Consider the following 15,979-nt stretch of genomic DNA (forward strand, 5'->3'; position numbering starts at 1 on the left):
TTATTTGGAACAATGCTTTAAGGTAACCCTGACCTTTAGCCCAGCACTTGTGAAGGGAGAGTTTTTTTTAGCTCCTTAAGGCAGCCTGAGGGAGAAGCTTGATTATGAAAGATGACATCGGCTCACTTTTTGCTAAATCCAGCAGTGAATCAATTAGGTGTGTTGGCGGGTCTTTAGCTGATGCTCTGTCACTGTCACACAGATTGTGAGTCTTCTTTCATCATCTTGTCAGCCTTTCTGATTGACAGGAGAGGATGTGAATAATGTAGGCAGATGCCTTTGAATTTTCTCTCCCTTCAGGCCTCAGTTTGACACACAGAGACTTTTGTTTTCTAATTAGTATATGGGTTTATGTTATTTCTTTATGCATGTATTAGTAACAGACCTGGGTTCAAATACGTACATATTTTCAATGGATTTGAGTATTTTCAAATAATGAGGCCAGAATCAACTACTTCTATTTGAAGTATTTTAAAATAAATTCCTATAAATAGCCTACTATTTGAAATTATTCCGAAATACTTATTTAAAATACTATTTTCAAATACCTGGATTAAATGCATGGCAGTGTATATTCCAATATTCAACTACTTGTCATTTCAAATAAAACATATAAAAATGCATACTTCCAAATGTATTTGAAAGTAATTGAAATACCCTAAATAGTATTTTAACCCAGGTCTGATTAGTAATATGCATGGGCCTTGTGGTCTTGTGTACATCATCTTTTTTATAAGGAGATTGAAATGTTTTTTAAATATGTCCCTATTCCATTACATCTAAAAGCCCAAATCTTCCTTCAGGGTTTTAAAAATGTTGTGACCCTGAAGCAACTTTTATCAGTTGATGTTTCTAATCGAACCAGACTGAGCCCAAGTGTGAAAGGAAGGAAGTGCAAAAAGCTCTTGAAACCAAGAGAGCATCTGATCTGCTGTTTTTAGACAAAATCAAGAGGGCATCTGATCTGCTGTTTTTAGACAAAATCAAGAGGGCATCTGATCTGCTGTTTTTAGACAAAATCAAGAGGGCATCTGATCTGCTGTTTTTAGACAAAATCAAGAGGGCATCTGATCTGCTGTTTTTAGACAAAATCAAGAGGGCATCTGATCTGCTGTTTTTAGACAAAACCAAGAGGGCATCTGATCTGCTGTTTTTAGACAAAATCAAGAGGGCATCTGATCTGCTGTTTTTAGACAAAATCAAGAGGGCATCTGATCTGCTGTTTTTAGACAAAATCAAGAGGGCATGAACAGCAACAGTTAGGAGTCATTTAAACATGGGTTAAAAGTTCTGAGGGTGTTGATTAGTGGTACATATTAAAGTGCAAGCTAACTGAGATTCACAAACAGGAAGCCAACAGACTGAATAAGGAGGAGGTAGCGGCTGACTGTTGTGGTTGGAACTTGAACATAGATACGTAGCACTTTAAGGCTACTTCTTAAACAGTTCAAGTCTATCCATTAGATAATGCATATCCAATGATACCAAGTCTAGGTAAGAAAGCTGTCGCTTGATGCATCTTAGTAAGGAGAAGGCAGAATAAGTGGATTATTCCAACAATTTCACAGCTTGAAATTTCACAGACTAGGGCTCTTAAGGATGAAAATATGCTTTTAAGGAAAGATAAGAGCATTGGCAGACTGATTCAAATGTGTGATAACCTGACACCAGGTCCACATGCTTTCTAATAGTCTACTCAGAACAAAAATGTGCTTTTAGAAAGTCTTGCCCCAACAAAATGTGGCACACAAATATATTTTCAATCAATACACTCCTGACCTAAGAGCAGTCAATAATCCTCACCCCACGGAAATCTGAGGGTTGTTGTTTTTTCACTCTAAATTCTTCCCACAAAATACTGTAGCACACAACAAAGTACCAAATAGCATCATATCCAGACATTTCTATATTATATCATTAAGCAATAAGGCCCAGGGGGTTGGGTATATTGGCCATACACCACAAACCCCCGAGGTGCCTTATTGGCTTGAAGGGTATTCTGGAGTGTGCATTATTTCTCTATAATGCACAGTATAATTGAATGGCTATGAAATTAATTCTTACATGTATTATATTTGACCTGCTTTTAAAAAGCAAAAGTCAAATTGAAAAACATTGGCATTGTTGAATTCAATTTTCATAATAGCAAGCTAGCAAGTCTGTTTGTTTGGCTAACAAGGCCACTACTGTAGCTATGTAGTAAACGTGCTAATTCAGTGGATGTTGAACAGCTGTTCTACAGGCAAATTAACACATTTCTAGTGGCAAATGTGTTAAATTATAGCGTTGGTATAAAAGGGATTATCAACTCGGGGCTCTATGCGTTCTCTGGGAAATAATGCAACTCCGTGGAAGGTTAGATCCGCTCTGCTAGCGCATAGTGGAACACACCTTCCACATCGTTCATTATTTTTCTATAGAACGCAGAGCCCCTCGTTGATTATCCCTTACATGTACATGCGGCTGACTTGCTGTTCCAGACAATCAGCATCCAGGAGACAAACTACCCGGTTTATAATTGCTTTTAACCGATTGTAACAGGAGGATTTCACCATGTTTAAGATCATTGTTGAAATCCCAGGTCTACAGGTTTGTTTACTTACTGTAATATCAGCTAAATGCAGCGTAGAGGATCTGTAATGTCAGCTAGAAATCTATCTGATTTTAACAGTGTATCAAGCAGTAGCTATAATGTGGTTGAACAAACTTTCAGTGGATTCATATTGACTGGAAATATGGCGACGAATCGATTATAAACAAAAAATAAAAGCAACACATTGCACATTGATTAAGTATTTTCACGACTTAGTAGGAGAGTGCTTGGCCTTGAAATGGATGTTGAAGCGTTTGCTTTTTGATTAACCATAAAAAGGTCTCCCAGAAGTAGGTCAACCACTAGGTTCCATCGAGTATCTGCCAACACGTTGCTTCAAATGGGACACAATGTACTGTAAACAAATTAGTATCAATAATGCACCCTCTTTGTTTTCATTGGTACAATAGCAGTGGCGGTAGTAGTAGTGTTTCAGGTGAGATACCAATGTACAGTATCTCCCCTCCCAATCTCAGAACACCCCTCAATTTATCCCCCGGCCTTATGCAGCCCCCCCCAAAAAAAAAAATCCACACCCTCTTTGTACCCACACTTTGAAAGCCACACTGGATTTCAATATTTTTCAGTATAAAGGTGGGCGCTTGCTATACCAGATACACAGGTCCCGTGGTTTAGTTTCAATGTGGCAGTGTTTCAAAGAAAATCTAAACCATTTTCAGCCACGTTTGTGGCAGTTCTCAGCTCAAACATACATGGCCAATTATTGACCTCACGTGTGGTGCAGGAATCAATCTTGCCACACACAAAAGTCCTCTCCAGAGAGAACAAGAGCTGACGGGCAATCATTTCATAGGCCGTGTACACTTGCCGTTATCAGTGTGAGACGGCATAGTGCCTCTTTAATGAGGAGGCGTGCGTGAAAGTGGCAGGAGCAGTCATCTGTAAACACATGTACGATCAGGCAGAACCCACAGATCAGTCTCTCTGATGTGGAGCAACTGGCTGTGGAAGCCAGGGAGTGACACCAGGCACCCAATCATCCCAAGCAGGCGGCTTCCCCCACCCAGCACTGCCCAGACTAGGCTGCCCTGGATATGCATCTCCTCGCCCCAGTGGCAGGGACCAGGGATGGATAAGGGTCAAGAGCTTCTCCTCAAAATTAATGTTTTCCCTTCTTTATTTTATTAAATACATTGGGCAAGGTATTAATGCTGGGTCAGACCTGGTGACTGGTCAATTTATCATCTCATTTCCTACCTTTTCCCCAGGGCATCCACCTAAGCTTGTGCTGTGAAATTTTACATGATACCCAGGGTAATAGCTTTGTACTACTGGCATCTGAAGTAGTATTATTTTGTCTGTGCCATCAATTATTTGGTCTCTCTCGTTCAGCAGTGACTGTACCTCACCAGGCCAATGTTTGGGGGTTGGGGGATTCAATGAGGTAACCTAGACATGATTAATTTACAGAGGGCTTAATCAATCATCTCTGGACAATTCATCTATTTTGTGCTACTTTTAGACCTCTCATATACATAGGTATCATATAACTACCATAGAACATGTATATTTGCATTTCAAATGATGTTTTGAATGTATTTCATTATGACTATATTATAAGCCTAACAACTACAATTACATACATTAGCTCTACTACAGTATAGGAGCGCTTGACATATTGGACACAGTAGAAATCCTCTGACTTGTGTAATCCTCATGTTTCTCTCAATATGTGGAAACTGGAGAAGACCGCAGTCTGAGGTAGTAGTGGTCAATAATTCCATCAACAGTATCCCTCAAATTAAAAGACGTGATTAGATCTGCTTCAACCCAGCGTTCCTGCCTGTAAGACTGGAACTAATCCTCAGATCCAAGAAGTAAACATGTTGCCCAGCGTATTAACAGCTTCACCCCCAAGGTTACAGATATTTACATTGAGCTGTTTTGTATTTTGGAATTTTAATTAGACCAAACGAATAAGTTGAAACATGTTTTTCATCTTATTAATTTAGGAGTGTTGCTTACCATGGGGAGTTTCTGCTCTGCTCTCTATTTCAGTACTATCTCTGTTATTTGGGACACTCTGAAGGGTATGAGGGGAACACTTATCATCCCACATCATGCATAATTAACTAAATGATGAGGGTGATATGTCATGCAACTAAGCTCAATGATGAGGTATGTCTGTAAACAAGCAGTATTGACACCGATGTTGTTCGAACTTGTGAGTATTTTGGTTGAAAAATATATAATTTTTTTTCAAATTATGCATTTGGATTTCTATTATTCATGGGCACATGTCTGGCAATCAGTTAAAAATATATTCCTCAGTATCTCTGTGTCTTAAACGAAATTAGCCTACCAATCATTGCATATTTGAGGATATAATGTTGTCATGTGCAGCGTTTGTTCAGACTGCTCGAATAGATTATTAAGATTTTCCAGGAAAGCTTAACCACACACGGTATCTGTAGGATCTCAGTATCATCTTATGTACACTATGTTGAAATAAATTACTATTAATTGATTGGTTTCATCATTGATTGGTCAGATGAGTGAGTCTACTCTCCTGGTTTCTCTGGCCCTAACCAGTGGCTGAATGAGAGATAACTGGCAGCAGACAGACATACAGCGCCCCTAGACGAGTTGGCTGGCCAGCCCTGATGTAAACACTGTGTGGACATGGACACAAAGCCAATAGGTCCAAGGCTAGTCCCAGAGAAGCAGCCAACGTGATGCCATTCAGCCCACAAGGCTTACTAAGTGACTGACTCGACAGGATATCTCAACCTGACCTTGAGTGGTACAAGCAGGGACGCACCTTTGGTTTTAGAAGTGGGGGGGCATTATTTTAAATGTGATTTGATCCAGTCAGAGAAACACTCAAACAGCCTACCCGACCGCTCGAAAGCGTCCACATGGTCCTAAAGCACACCGTTGCCTCGTTTTGTATCACATTCCAATGATAAAACTGGGGTGGCAAAAATACAATTTCAGAATTTGCGCCCCTGGGTACAAGGATCAATGGCAGAATTGTGTTGTCTGATTGTTCACACGGACAAAGTAAAGAAGTCCATTCTATAGGATTTCCAAGGCCTCTCCATGGCAATCCATTTACTGCACTGTACCTCAGAATTGTTCATTCCTGATTAAACATGAAATGCACAAACATTGTGCTGGTGTGTAATTCCACAGTTGCATGTCACACAGCTGTTCTTTTCAGCTCCCAAGTCTACGTTGGCGGTCTTAGTTGAAAACCTACACCGTACAGTGTATATGTAGAGTGTGCAAAGCTGTCATCAAGGCAAAGGGTGGCTATTTGAAGAATCTCAAATATATTTTGAATTGTTTAACACTTTTTTGGTTACTACATGATTCCATGTGTTATTTCATAGTTTTGATGTCTACACTATTATTCTACAATGCAGTAAATAGTAAAAAATTAAGGTAAACCCTTGAATGAGTAGGTGTTCTAAAACTTTTGACCGGTAGTGTATATCAGGCAGTAGTTATGGCAAAGAATGAAACCATATTGAAATGTATTATTTATTACATACATTTTCTTTTTTTGGCACTGGTCAGTGTGTTAAAAACGCTAGCTTCATTACACCCTTTGAAACCTCAAAAGCATATACTTCTATCTATTAACATTTTACTCAGACCACATCTTTTCATTCGCAGAGAAGGGACTCCGTAGGCTATCATCCACTGTTGCTGTGTTGACTATTTTGTCATCTTTTTCAATGAACACAATAAGAAGATGATGCTCCATGCATACTGCAACTAGCCAAATCGTTGCCTTGAACCTCTTTCAAACTGAAATGTTAGAATTGGTTTTAAGGATGTAAGCTCCTCTAAGACGATTAAAGCTGCTTCATTCATTGGGATCGGAGAACGTTAGAGAAGCCAGCAGCAGCATGTGATCTGAAATCTGCATTGCTTTGTGAACTCTAGAGGCTCCCAACTTGCAGTGCAAATCTCATCTGATAATACCCAGACACTTGATGAAATGAATTGGCTGTATTATCATGCAGCACCCATCTCTGTGGGGAGAAGGGGGCTGATGACGGGGATAAAAGTAGTCGCATGCTCCTCACTCTACCATGAAGGATCACTCTTTGAACAAACATGCTTCAGACTCACTGTTGTCTAATGAAGGGTTTCCCAAACTCAGTCCTGGGCCCCCTCCTGGGTGCACCTTTTGGTTTTTACCCTAGCCTTTTTGCCAGGGCAAAAAGTTTGGGAAACCCTGGTGTAATGTAGGCTACACTATATGTGTATTGTCCAATAAGGAATGAATGAGAGTGTTACGATGACATACAGTATTTCATCATCTTCCTTTAAAGGGAGTTCAGTAATAATATACCTATATGATTATCATAAACAGCCTGTGTCACCTGACTGGTCTCTTGACCGTGAATGTAATATTAAACTTCTAATATTGTCATTATAATCACATCTACTCTATGACAACCCTGTTTAGACATCTAACTGAACATTCAAACAACGTTTTACTGCTGTTTCTTTGATACTGAGCTGTGCAGTAATGAATTGTCTCTCCTTCCCCTCCGACAGGGATTGCAGTGGACAAGCAAGGATTTGTCTACTTTGTTGATGGAACCATGATTCGCAAGATCAATGGGAAAGGAATGATATCAACTGTCATTGGTTCCAACGGCTTGATGTCCACTCAACCGTTAAGCTGTGACGCCCGCATGGATATTTCACAGGTGAGATGGCTAGACGGCTAATACACACACACACACACACACACACACACACACACACACACACACACACACACACACACACACACACACACACACACACACACACACACACACACACACACACACACACACACACACACACAGAGCTAGGAATGTCAGGTTTTCCAAGCCCGACGTTTACTTAGAGCAGTACTGGTAAACTAAACAGACAGAATGGTATTTCAAAAGCTATTCTATACCCCTTATCTAATATGTATATCCTCCTTTAGTTCCAAGGATCTAATCATGCAACAGTTCCATTTGAACCTATATGCAGTCATCTATAAGTAACAGAGTTTAAGTCGTCAATCAGTCATCAAAGCATTAAAACTGATATTAGTGATCAGCAATTAGACTTTAATGTCTAAGAGGTTTATAAAAAAAGAAAGAAAAAAATAGACAGATCTTATATATCTATCTGACCTATAAAAATGGAGAGTCCTGATAGAGGACATTTCCTTTGAGACGTTCCCGCCATGATTAACTGGCCTCAGCCCCTGAATGCTCCCTCTCAATGGTGAATTATATTCTTGCTTCTGTCTCTGCTCTCACGGGCAGCTGAGGCCCAGACCAGCACGGGATGCACCCTGACTCAGAGAGCAATTATTCTCAGCCCCCCGGACCTTGCCATAGGAAACCACCTTATTAAGTTCTCACCAAAAGTTGTAAAAATGCTGAGGCTGGCTAACCTTCAGAGAGGGCTGCAGATACAGTGGGGAGAACAAGTATTTGATACACTGCCGATTTTGCAGGTTTTCCTACTTACAAAGCATGTAGAGGTCTGTAATTTTTATCATAGGTACACTTCAACTGTGAGAGACGGAATCTAAAACAAAAATCCAGAAAATCACATTGTATGATTTTTAAGTAATTCATTTGCATTTTATTGCATGACATAAGTATTTGATCACCTACCAACCAGTAAGAATTCCAGCTCTCACAGACCTGTTAGTTTTTCTTTAAGAAGCCCTCCTGTTCTCCACTCATTACCTGTATTAACTGCACCTGTTTGAACTCGTTACCTGTATAAAAGACACCTGTCCACACACTCAATCAAACAGACTCCAACCTCTCCACAATGGCCAAGACCAGAGAGCTGTGTAAGGACATCAGGGATAAAATTGTAGACCTGCACAAGGCTGGGATGGGCTACAGGACAATAGGCAAGCAGCTTGGTGAGAAGGCAACAACTGTTGGCGCAATTATTAGAAAATAGAAGAAAATAGAAGAAGTTCAAGATGATGGTCAATCACCCTCGGTCTGGGGCTCCATGCAAGATCTCACCTCGTGGGGCATCAATGATCATGAGGAAGGTGAGGGATCAGCCCAGAACTACACGGCAGGACCTGGTCAATGACCTGAAGAGAGCTGGGACCACAGTCTCAAAGAAAACCATTAGTAACACACTACGCCATCATGGATTAAAATCCTGCAGCGCACACAAGGTCCCCCTGCTCAAGCAGGCGCATGTCCAGGCCCGTCTGAAGTTTGCCAATGACCATCTGGATGATCCAGAGGAGGAATGGGAGAAGGTCATGTGGTCTGATGATTCAAAAATAGAGCTTTTTGGTCTAAACTCCACTCGCCGTGTTTGGAGGAAGAAGAAGGATGAGTACAACCCCAAGAACACCATCCCAACCGTGAAGCATGGAGGTGGAAACATCATTCTTTGGGGATGCTTTTCTGCAAAGGGGACAGGACGACTGCACCGTATTGAGGGGAGGATGGATGGGGCCATGTATCGCAAGATCTTGGCCAACAACCTCCTTCCCTCAGTAAGAGCATTGAAGATGGGTCGTGGCTGGGTCTTCCAGCATGACAACGACACAAAGCACACAGCCATGGCAACTAAGGAGTGGCTCCGTAAGAAGCATCTCAAGGTCCTGGAGTGGCCTAGCCAGTCTCCAGACCTGAACCCAATAGAAAATCTTTGGAGGGAGCTGAAACTCCGTATTGCCCAGCGACAGCCCCGAAACCTGAAGGATCTGGAGAAGATCTGTAGGGAGGAGTGGGCCAAAATCCCTGCTGCAGTGTGTGCAAACCTAGTCAAGAACTACAGGAAACGTATGATCTCTGTAATTGCAAACAAAGGTTTCTGTACCAAATATTAAGTTCTGCTTTTCTGATGTATCAAATACTTATGTCATGCAATAAAATGCAAATTAATTACTTAAAAATCATACAATGTGATTTTCTGGATTTTTGTTTTAGATTCCGTCTCTCATAGTTGAAGTGTACCTATGATAAAAATTACAGACCTCTACATGCTTTGTAAGTAGGAAAACCTGCAAAATCGGCAGTGTATCAAATACTTGTTCTCCCCACTGTATATGCCCTACAGTCACACTCTCTCTACAGACTCTCTCTTTATCTCTCTACCCCTCTTCCTCTACACTCTTAGAACAAAGGGTTCCAAAAGGGTTCTTCAGCTGTCCCCATAGGAGAATCCTTTTTGTTTCCAGGTAAATCCCTTTTGGGTTTTACCTGGAACCAAAAAAATGGAAAATGGAAAATGGTTCTACCTGGAACCAAAAGGGTTCTACTTAGAACAAAAACAAGGTCTTCAAAGGGTTCTCGTATGGGGACAGCCAAATAACCCTTTTAGGTTATAGATAGCACCTTTTTTTCTAAGAGTGTACCGCTCTCTCTCTGCCTTTCTCTCTACCCTTTTATCTCTCTCTCTCTTCTTCACAGCAACACAGCACATTGACCCACATCTGAGCGGGTTGCACAGCTCTGAATAGGGAACAGGGAAATTAACTGCTGTGCCCCCATAAGGGCTTATCACATAAGAAGCGCGCAATTCTCCTCTTATGCCCAGATTTACTCCTGTAGAATGCTACTCCTGTAGAATGATTATCCATGCGCATCACTGGGCTGGATCACGTGCTGATGAACCCATCAAAGCGCTCATGAAAAGCGACAAAACTATATTAGATCATAATGGGTGTGGGTTTCCTCCAGAGCATTCGCATGATCTGAGTCTGAGATTGTGATGCTGTAGAGAGAGGCAACAGGGACATTGCATACTGTACCGTCTCAATTAAACCTGTATATAGGAGGATACTGTATGCTTGTGAGAAAGAAAGCCTATTTTGCATCACAATAATCCGGTCATTGACACTCCCTATTATTCCCATAGACATTTGACATTTGAGAAGCAGCATGACGAAGCATTAAATTAAATGCTTGAAATTCAGATGATATCTTGCATACAGCTATTCTTTTTACTGTCCATGTTTCAGGCTTTGCGTTCCTGGCTTTCATTTTCTGACAATTCCTTTTGTTGGTTTTCTGAATGAGCCCTTTTACGTGGATGTATTATGCAGTGGAGTGATTTCAAGCAACTTCATCCTCAAGATGCTAATTTGCGCTCTCCCTCCTCCTCGGGTATCTCACATGCAAAGCTTGATGTTCTACTGTGATACAATCAGATGTCCAAACTATCAGACCACAGCCTCGAATCAAAGTAATGGCCAGTATTGCAGTGAGTTGGCCATTTTTAATATGATGTGTGGTGGTGGTTTATATATAGGTTTGGCAATGGTATTCACTTTTCTCCAGAATTCTCCATGCATATTTGTTGGTGTGTGCAAGGCCTAAGGCCTCTCAGCATGCACAGCCCAACAAATACTTTAAACTGTGACCCCAGATTGGACCAAAGCTGATTTCTGTGCAGGAGGCAAATGAGAGTTATTTAGTTGTTGAATCACACTGGAAGATAAACACTGTCTCATCTCAAGAGCAATGTGTTTCTCCCCCAAGCCATTCTGAAAACAATAGAAGGCTGGAGAGATCTAAGAAACAAAGGGAGTCCAATACTCCATTCAATCCACCACTCCAGGCTTTTACAGTGCAATAAGGCATAACTCTCTGGTTCCCCTCCCCTAGCAAATGAGACCCCTGCAAGTGAATAATAAAGCGCTTTATTTATAAGGGTGAGGAAAGAGTTGTATTGAGTCACTGTAAACAGATTAGCATTGTGTGGGTACAAAGTGAATTGAAATAATGGAAAAGTTCAGTGATAGTGTATTATATGACAGAACCTATCACACTATTCCAGATTTTCAGGCAAACAAAATGCAAGCATATCACAGCTTTTAGGTGGAGCAGGTTGCATGGATTTTCTTTTTTCAAACGCAGGAGAGAAAAATGCATGATGTCAATTAGCGTTGTTTTTGGAGGGGAGCTGCCAGGCTTCTCTCACAACAGATGTGCTTCGAAACGATGGCTGCAGTGGGAAAACTCACCTCCAATTTGAATGCGTGGACACTATGCTGTCAGTATATTTTGTTACCAGTGTAGAGAAGTGTCAAATTATTCCTGAACAGATTCCTTTCATTCACGCACAATTGACTTGCATTAATACAGTCCCTTTCATCACATCATCTCAGAGTGCTTGAAGGTGAGATGGCAACTAATTTTATCCTCCACCAATCTGAATCATTCACCCCTATTGTGCAGGAACACTTTGCACCCATTATTTGTGGTGGAAGAATGGTTTTTCATGATCCGATTAAACACAGGGGTGATTATATGGGCACATTTCTTTATTAGGACTGTCCAGCACCCTTAAGTATCCCACTCACGCTTAGTGAACTGTACCTTGGAGCTTTTTATTTGAAATGTGTGTCCTGAGCTGAGTCTCAGGGGAACACAGTGTGAGCACACGTAAAAAAATGATTTTAGTTACATTACCACTTGTACAATTGTACAATAGTCACATGCTATTATACGGCTTTCACAATATGTCCTCTATTTGACATTGCTGAATGTATGACACTGACAGACTTTGCCAAAGAAGTCTACACAGCGTAGAGTGCCTTCAGAAATAATTCACACCCCTTGACTTTTTCCACATTTAAAATGGATTAAATTGAGAGAAAAAAATGTCACTGGCCTACACACAATACCCCATAATGTCAAAGTGGAATTATGCTTTCGAAATGTTTACAAATTAATAAAAAATGAAAAGCTGAAATGTCTTGAGTCAATAAGTATTCAACCCCTTAGTTATGGCAAGCCGAAATAACTTCAGGAGTAAAAATGTGCTTAACAAGTCACATGCTCACTGTGTGCAATAATAGTGTTTGACATGATTTTTGACTGACTACCTCATCTCTGTACCCCACATATACAATTATCTGTAAGGTCCCTCAGTCGAGCAGGGAATTTCAACCACAGATTCAGTCTGCTTTACACCAGACACTGGGAGATGAATTCACCTTTCAGCAGAACAATAACCTAAAACACAAGGCCAATTCTACACTGGAGTTACCAAGAAGACAGTGAATGTTTCTGAATGGCTGAGTTGCAGTTTTGACTTAAATCTGCTTAAAAAGCTATGGCAAGACCTGAAAATGGTTGTATAGCAATAATCAACAACCAATTTGACAGTTGAAGAATTCTGAAAAGAATAATGGGCAAATATTGCACAATTCAGGTGTGGAAAGCTCTTAGAGACTTACCCAGAAAAACTCACAGCTGTAATCTCTGCCAAAGGGGATTCTAGCATCTATTGATCAGGGGGTTGAATACTTATCTAATCAGTGTTTTTTATAAATATTTTACAAATGTTAGAATTTTTCTTCCACTTCAACATTACAGATTATTTTGTGTAGATCGTTAAAAAAAACAGACAAATCAATTTTAATCCCACTTTGTAACACAACAAAATCTGGAAAAAGTCAAGGGGTGTGAATACTTTCTGAAGGCACTGTCTGTGCTATTCTGACTACTTATTTTACATAACATTGCATAATATTCATTACAATATAATATAATTTAGATCATCAAAGACAGTGGAAAAACTGTAAAGGAAATGTTTCAGGAGAAACTTTGTGGCACCCATCTATGTATACTTGTTAAACTGTTTCCCTGCTCTAGGTTCGTCTAGAATGGCCCACCTACCTGGCTGTCAACCCCATGGACAACTCCCTGTACATCCTGGACAACAACATAGTGATCCAGGTGTCAGAGAGCAGCCAGGTGAGGATCGTGGCGGGCCGGCCCATCCACTGCCAGGTCCCTGGGATCGACCACTACCTGGTCAGCAAGGCAGCTGTCCACTCCACCCTGGAGGCAGCCAAAGCAATCGCAGTTTCCCACCAGGGCACACTCTACATCGCTGAGACGGACGAGAGGAAGATCAACCGCATCCAGCAGGTCACCACCAACGGGGAGATCTCTGTGGTGGCCGGGGCGCCCACTGAGTGTGACTGCAAGATCGACCCCAACTGTGACTGCTTCTCCGGTGGGTCCCCTGCTGAGCACGCCATTATGCCTCAGACTAACTTCAGCAGTCTATCAGAGACCTGTGGAGAGGCTCTCTGGATGGACATGCAATGATTTGGAACTATTGTAACCCGCCCGCATGATGTTTATGGTGGCATCAGTCTAGCTTGACAAAACAAACATACTTTAATGTGTGAAATAGCTCAGTAGAGGGCTGGGATGAACTGCAACTTTATTTTGCTTTTGCTCAACACTTCTCAGTTTGTCTATGATGTTGTATTATTCATATACATTTTATTTGACATCGCAACTTGTCAAACACCACATTATTATTCAATAAAGTATAAATACATAAATCGTTTTTCAATGTATTCTACCTTAGCTGGTTGAGTGCTCAATCTCTGCATTGTCCTTTTTCCACAGGCGATGGTGGATATGCCCGTGATGCCAAGCTGAAGGCTCCCTCCTCCCTGGCTGTTTCCCCTAACGGGACTCTGTACATCTCAGACCTGGGGAACATCCGTATCAGGGCCCTGTCCCCCAACAGGCCCCAGCTCAACCAGAACAGCATGTATGAGATCACCTCTGTGGTGGACCAGGAGCTCTATCTGTTCAGCGTGAACGGCACCCACCTCCACACCCGCAGCCTGGTCACCGGAGACTACGTCTATAACTTCACCTACTCAGGAGAGGGCGACGTGAGCGCCGTGGTCTCCAGCGACGACACCGCTGTCCACGTGCGCCGTGATGCCAATGGCGTGCCCCTCTGGCTGCTGGTGCCCGGGGGTCAGGTCTATTGGCTCACTATCAGCAACGGGGGCGTCCTCAAGAAAGTCTCCGCCCTGGCGCATGACCTAGCGCAGATCAGCTACCATGGCAACTCAGGTCTCCTGGCAACTATGAGCAATGAGATTGCCTGGACAACGGTCTATCAGTGAGTATTCCGCAGCACTTCTTCCCGTCTGTCTATTGACGTCAATGACAATTATGCTTAAGAATATACTCTATTAGCATCCTGCATATCACAGCCAAAGTCTTGTTCCTGTCTGCCTCTATGTGAAGCTGTAAGAGCTTCACCACCTACACTCCCATTATACAGTAACATTTTGCTGCAGTATTGCAGTTTTTCAGAGATAGTTTGGAATGTGTGAAATTTGAAAGGTATATAAATAAGATTGTCAGAAAAAAAGGAAATATAAATGGATTTTCTAATAGAAGATTATTTCCTAAATTATGTTTTTCTCTAATTGGGGCAATTCCACAGGCTGGCCTGTGGAAATTGTCTTCTTTTTGTTGGTGAATCAAAGCTTGAAAGAGAAGTGGGAATAGTGTGATTATATAAAATGTTTGCGTAGGCATTTTGAGGGATTTGTTCACGGACGCATTGGGTTTAAAATCTGTTCGGATGTCAGGGGCAAAGAATCCTTTTCACTGCCTCTTTATTTTCCTCCCTTTAATTTAGTTTGATCGGCAATACAACCTCCCCTTTATTGTGTCCCTGTGAAAAAGCCGAAATCCACTCAAACTCCATTCTAACACTGTCCTCAGTGTCCTGCAGTGACTGCCGTTGGAGGTCAAACCTCATTGGCTCCTTTGTTCCAGCAGCATTGTTATACTGTCACCCAGTGGTGAAACTAAGGAACTACAGGAAGGCGCTCAGCTCCTTCCAAAATTTGAATATTCTGGAATCCACAGTAAATGTTTCCATTTTACTATACAAGGTTGTCACAATATTTTAAGACCCACATTTCAGACCTTGTTAGGATGTTATATGACTGGGTGTGTCCTTGACCAGGTATAATTCTGATGGTCATCTCATCAATGTCACCTTGCCAACGGGAGAGGTCAGCAGTTTCTACGGCAATATGGAGAAATCAGTGCGGGTGGAAGCAGACACTTCAAATCGGGAGAAATTCATCACAGCCACAAACTTCTCTGCTGCCAGCACTATCTATACATTACGCCAAGGTAGTAGTAAGGTTTCGCGTCAGTTTCTCATCTCTCGTTTTTTTTTCATTATCATGCCGCACTGTCACTGGGGAGAGGCCATGTGAAGTCAGGCATGTCACCAGCAATGATGAAGCAAATGCATTCCTTTCTATATCTAAGTTATTCCGGTCTCCTTAACGCATTGTTCACATGCATGCCTTTACAAGGTTAACAGTTTTAATGACGGCCCAACAGCTATTTAATAGAGCATTAAAATAAAAATGAGATGACAAGTCTGACAAAGGTGTGAAGAGTTGGTGAGGAAGTGAACACTGACTTTCCTACAAACAGCAGAGAAGAGAGAAGTGAGAGAGCTGCTGAGAGCTGAGTTTAATCCATGTCTCACAATCTCCTTTCACACGGTCACACCTCTGTTCTCACATAGACACACAAGTGGTTTGTAGAAATATAGTGACTCAAGGAGATACCAATG

At 41.5% G+C, this 15,979-nt stretch overlaps 1 protein-coding gene across 3 annotated transcripts in view; it reads left to right on the plus strand.

Annotated features, from left to right (window-relative positions):
- LOC139537260 (teneurin-1-like) overlaps positions 1–15,979 on the plus strand; it is a 184,481-nt gene that overhangs the window by 154,338 nt on the left and 14,164 nt on the right. For 2 of the 3 annotated variants that reach the window (XM_071338378.1, XM_071338380.1), the window contains exons 23-26: positions 7,130–7,284; positions 13,210–13,576; positions 13,981–14,491; positions 15,353–15,528. In XM_071338378.1, the coding sequence (XP_071194479.1) occupies positions 7,130–7,284; positions 13,210–13,576; positions 13,981–14,491; positions 15,353–15,528 (1,209 nt within the window). The remainder of the gene's footprint in view (positions 1–7,129; positions 7,285–13,209; positions 13,577–13,980; positions 14,492–15,352; positions 15,529–15,979) is intronic. The other variant, XM_071338379.1, reaches the window with a different exon arrangement.

The sequence above is a fragment of the Salvelinus alpinus genome, chromosome 13 (assembly GCF_045679555.1).
Source record: "Salvelinus alpinus chromosome 13, SLU_Salpinus.1, whole genome shotgun sequence".
NCBI classification, from domain to species: domain Eukaryota; kingdom Metazoa; phylum Chordata; class Actinopteri; order Salmoniformes; family Salmonidae; genus Salvelinus; species Salvelinus alpinus.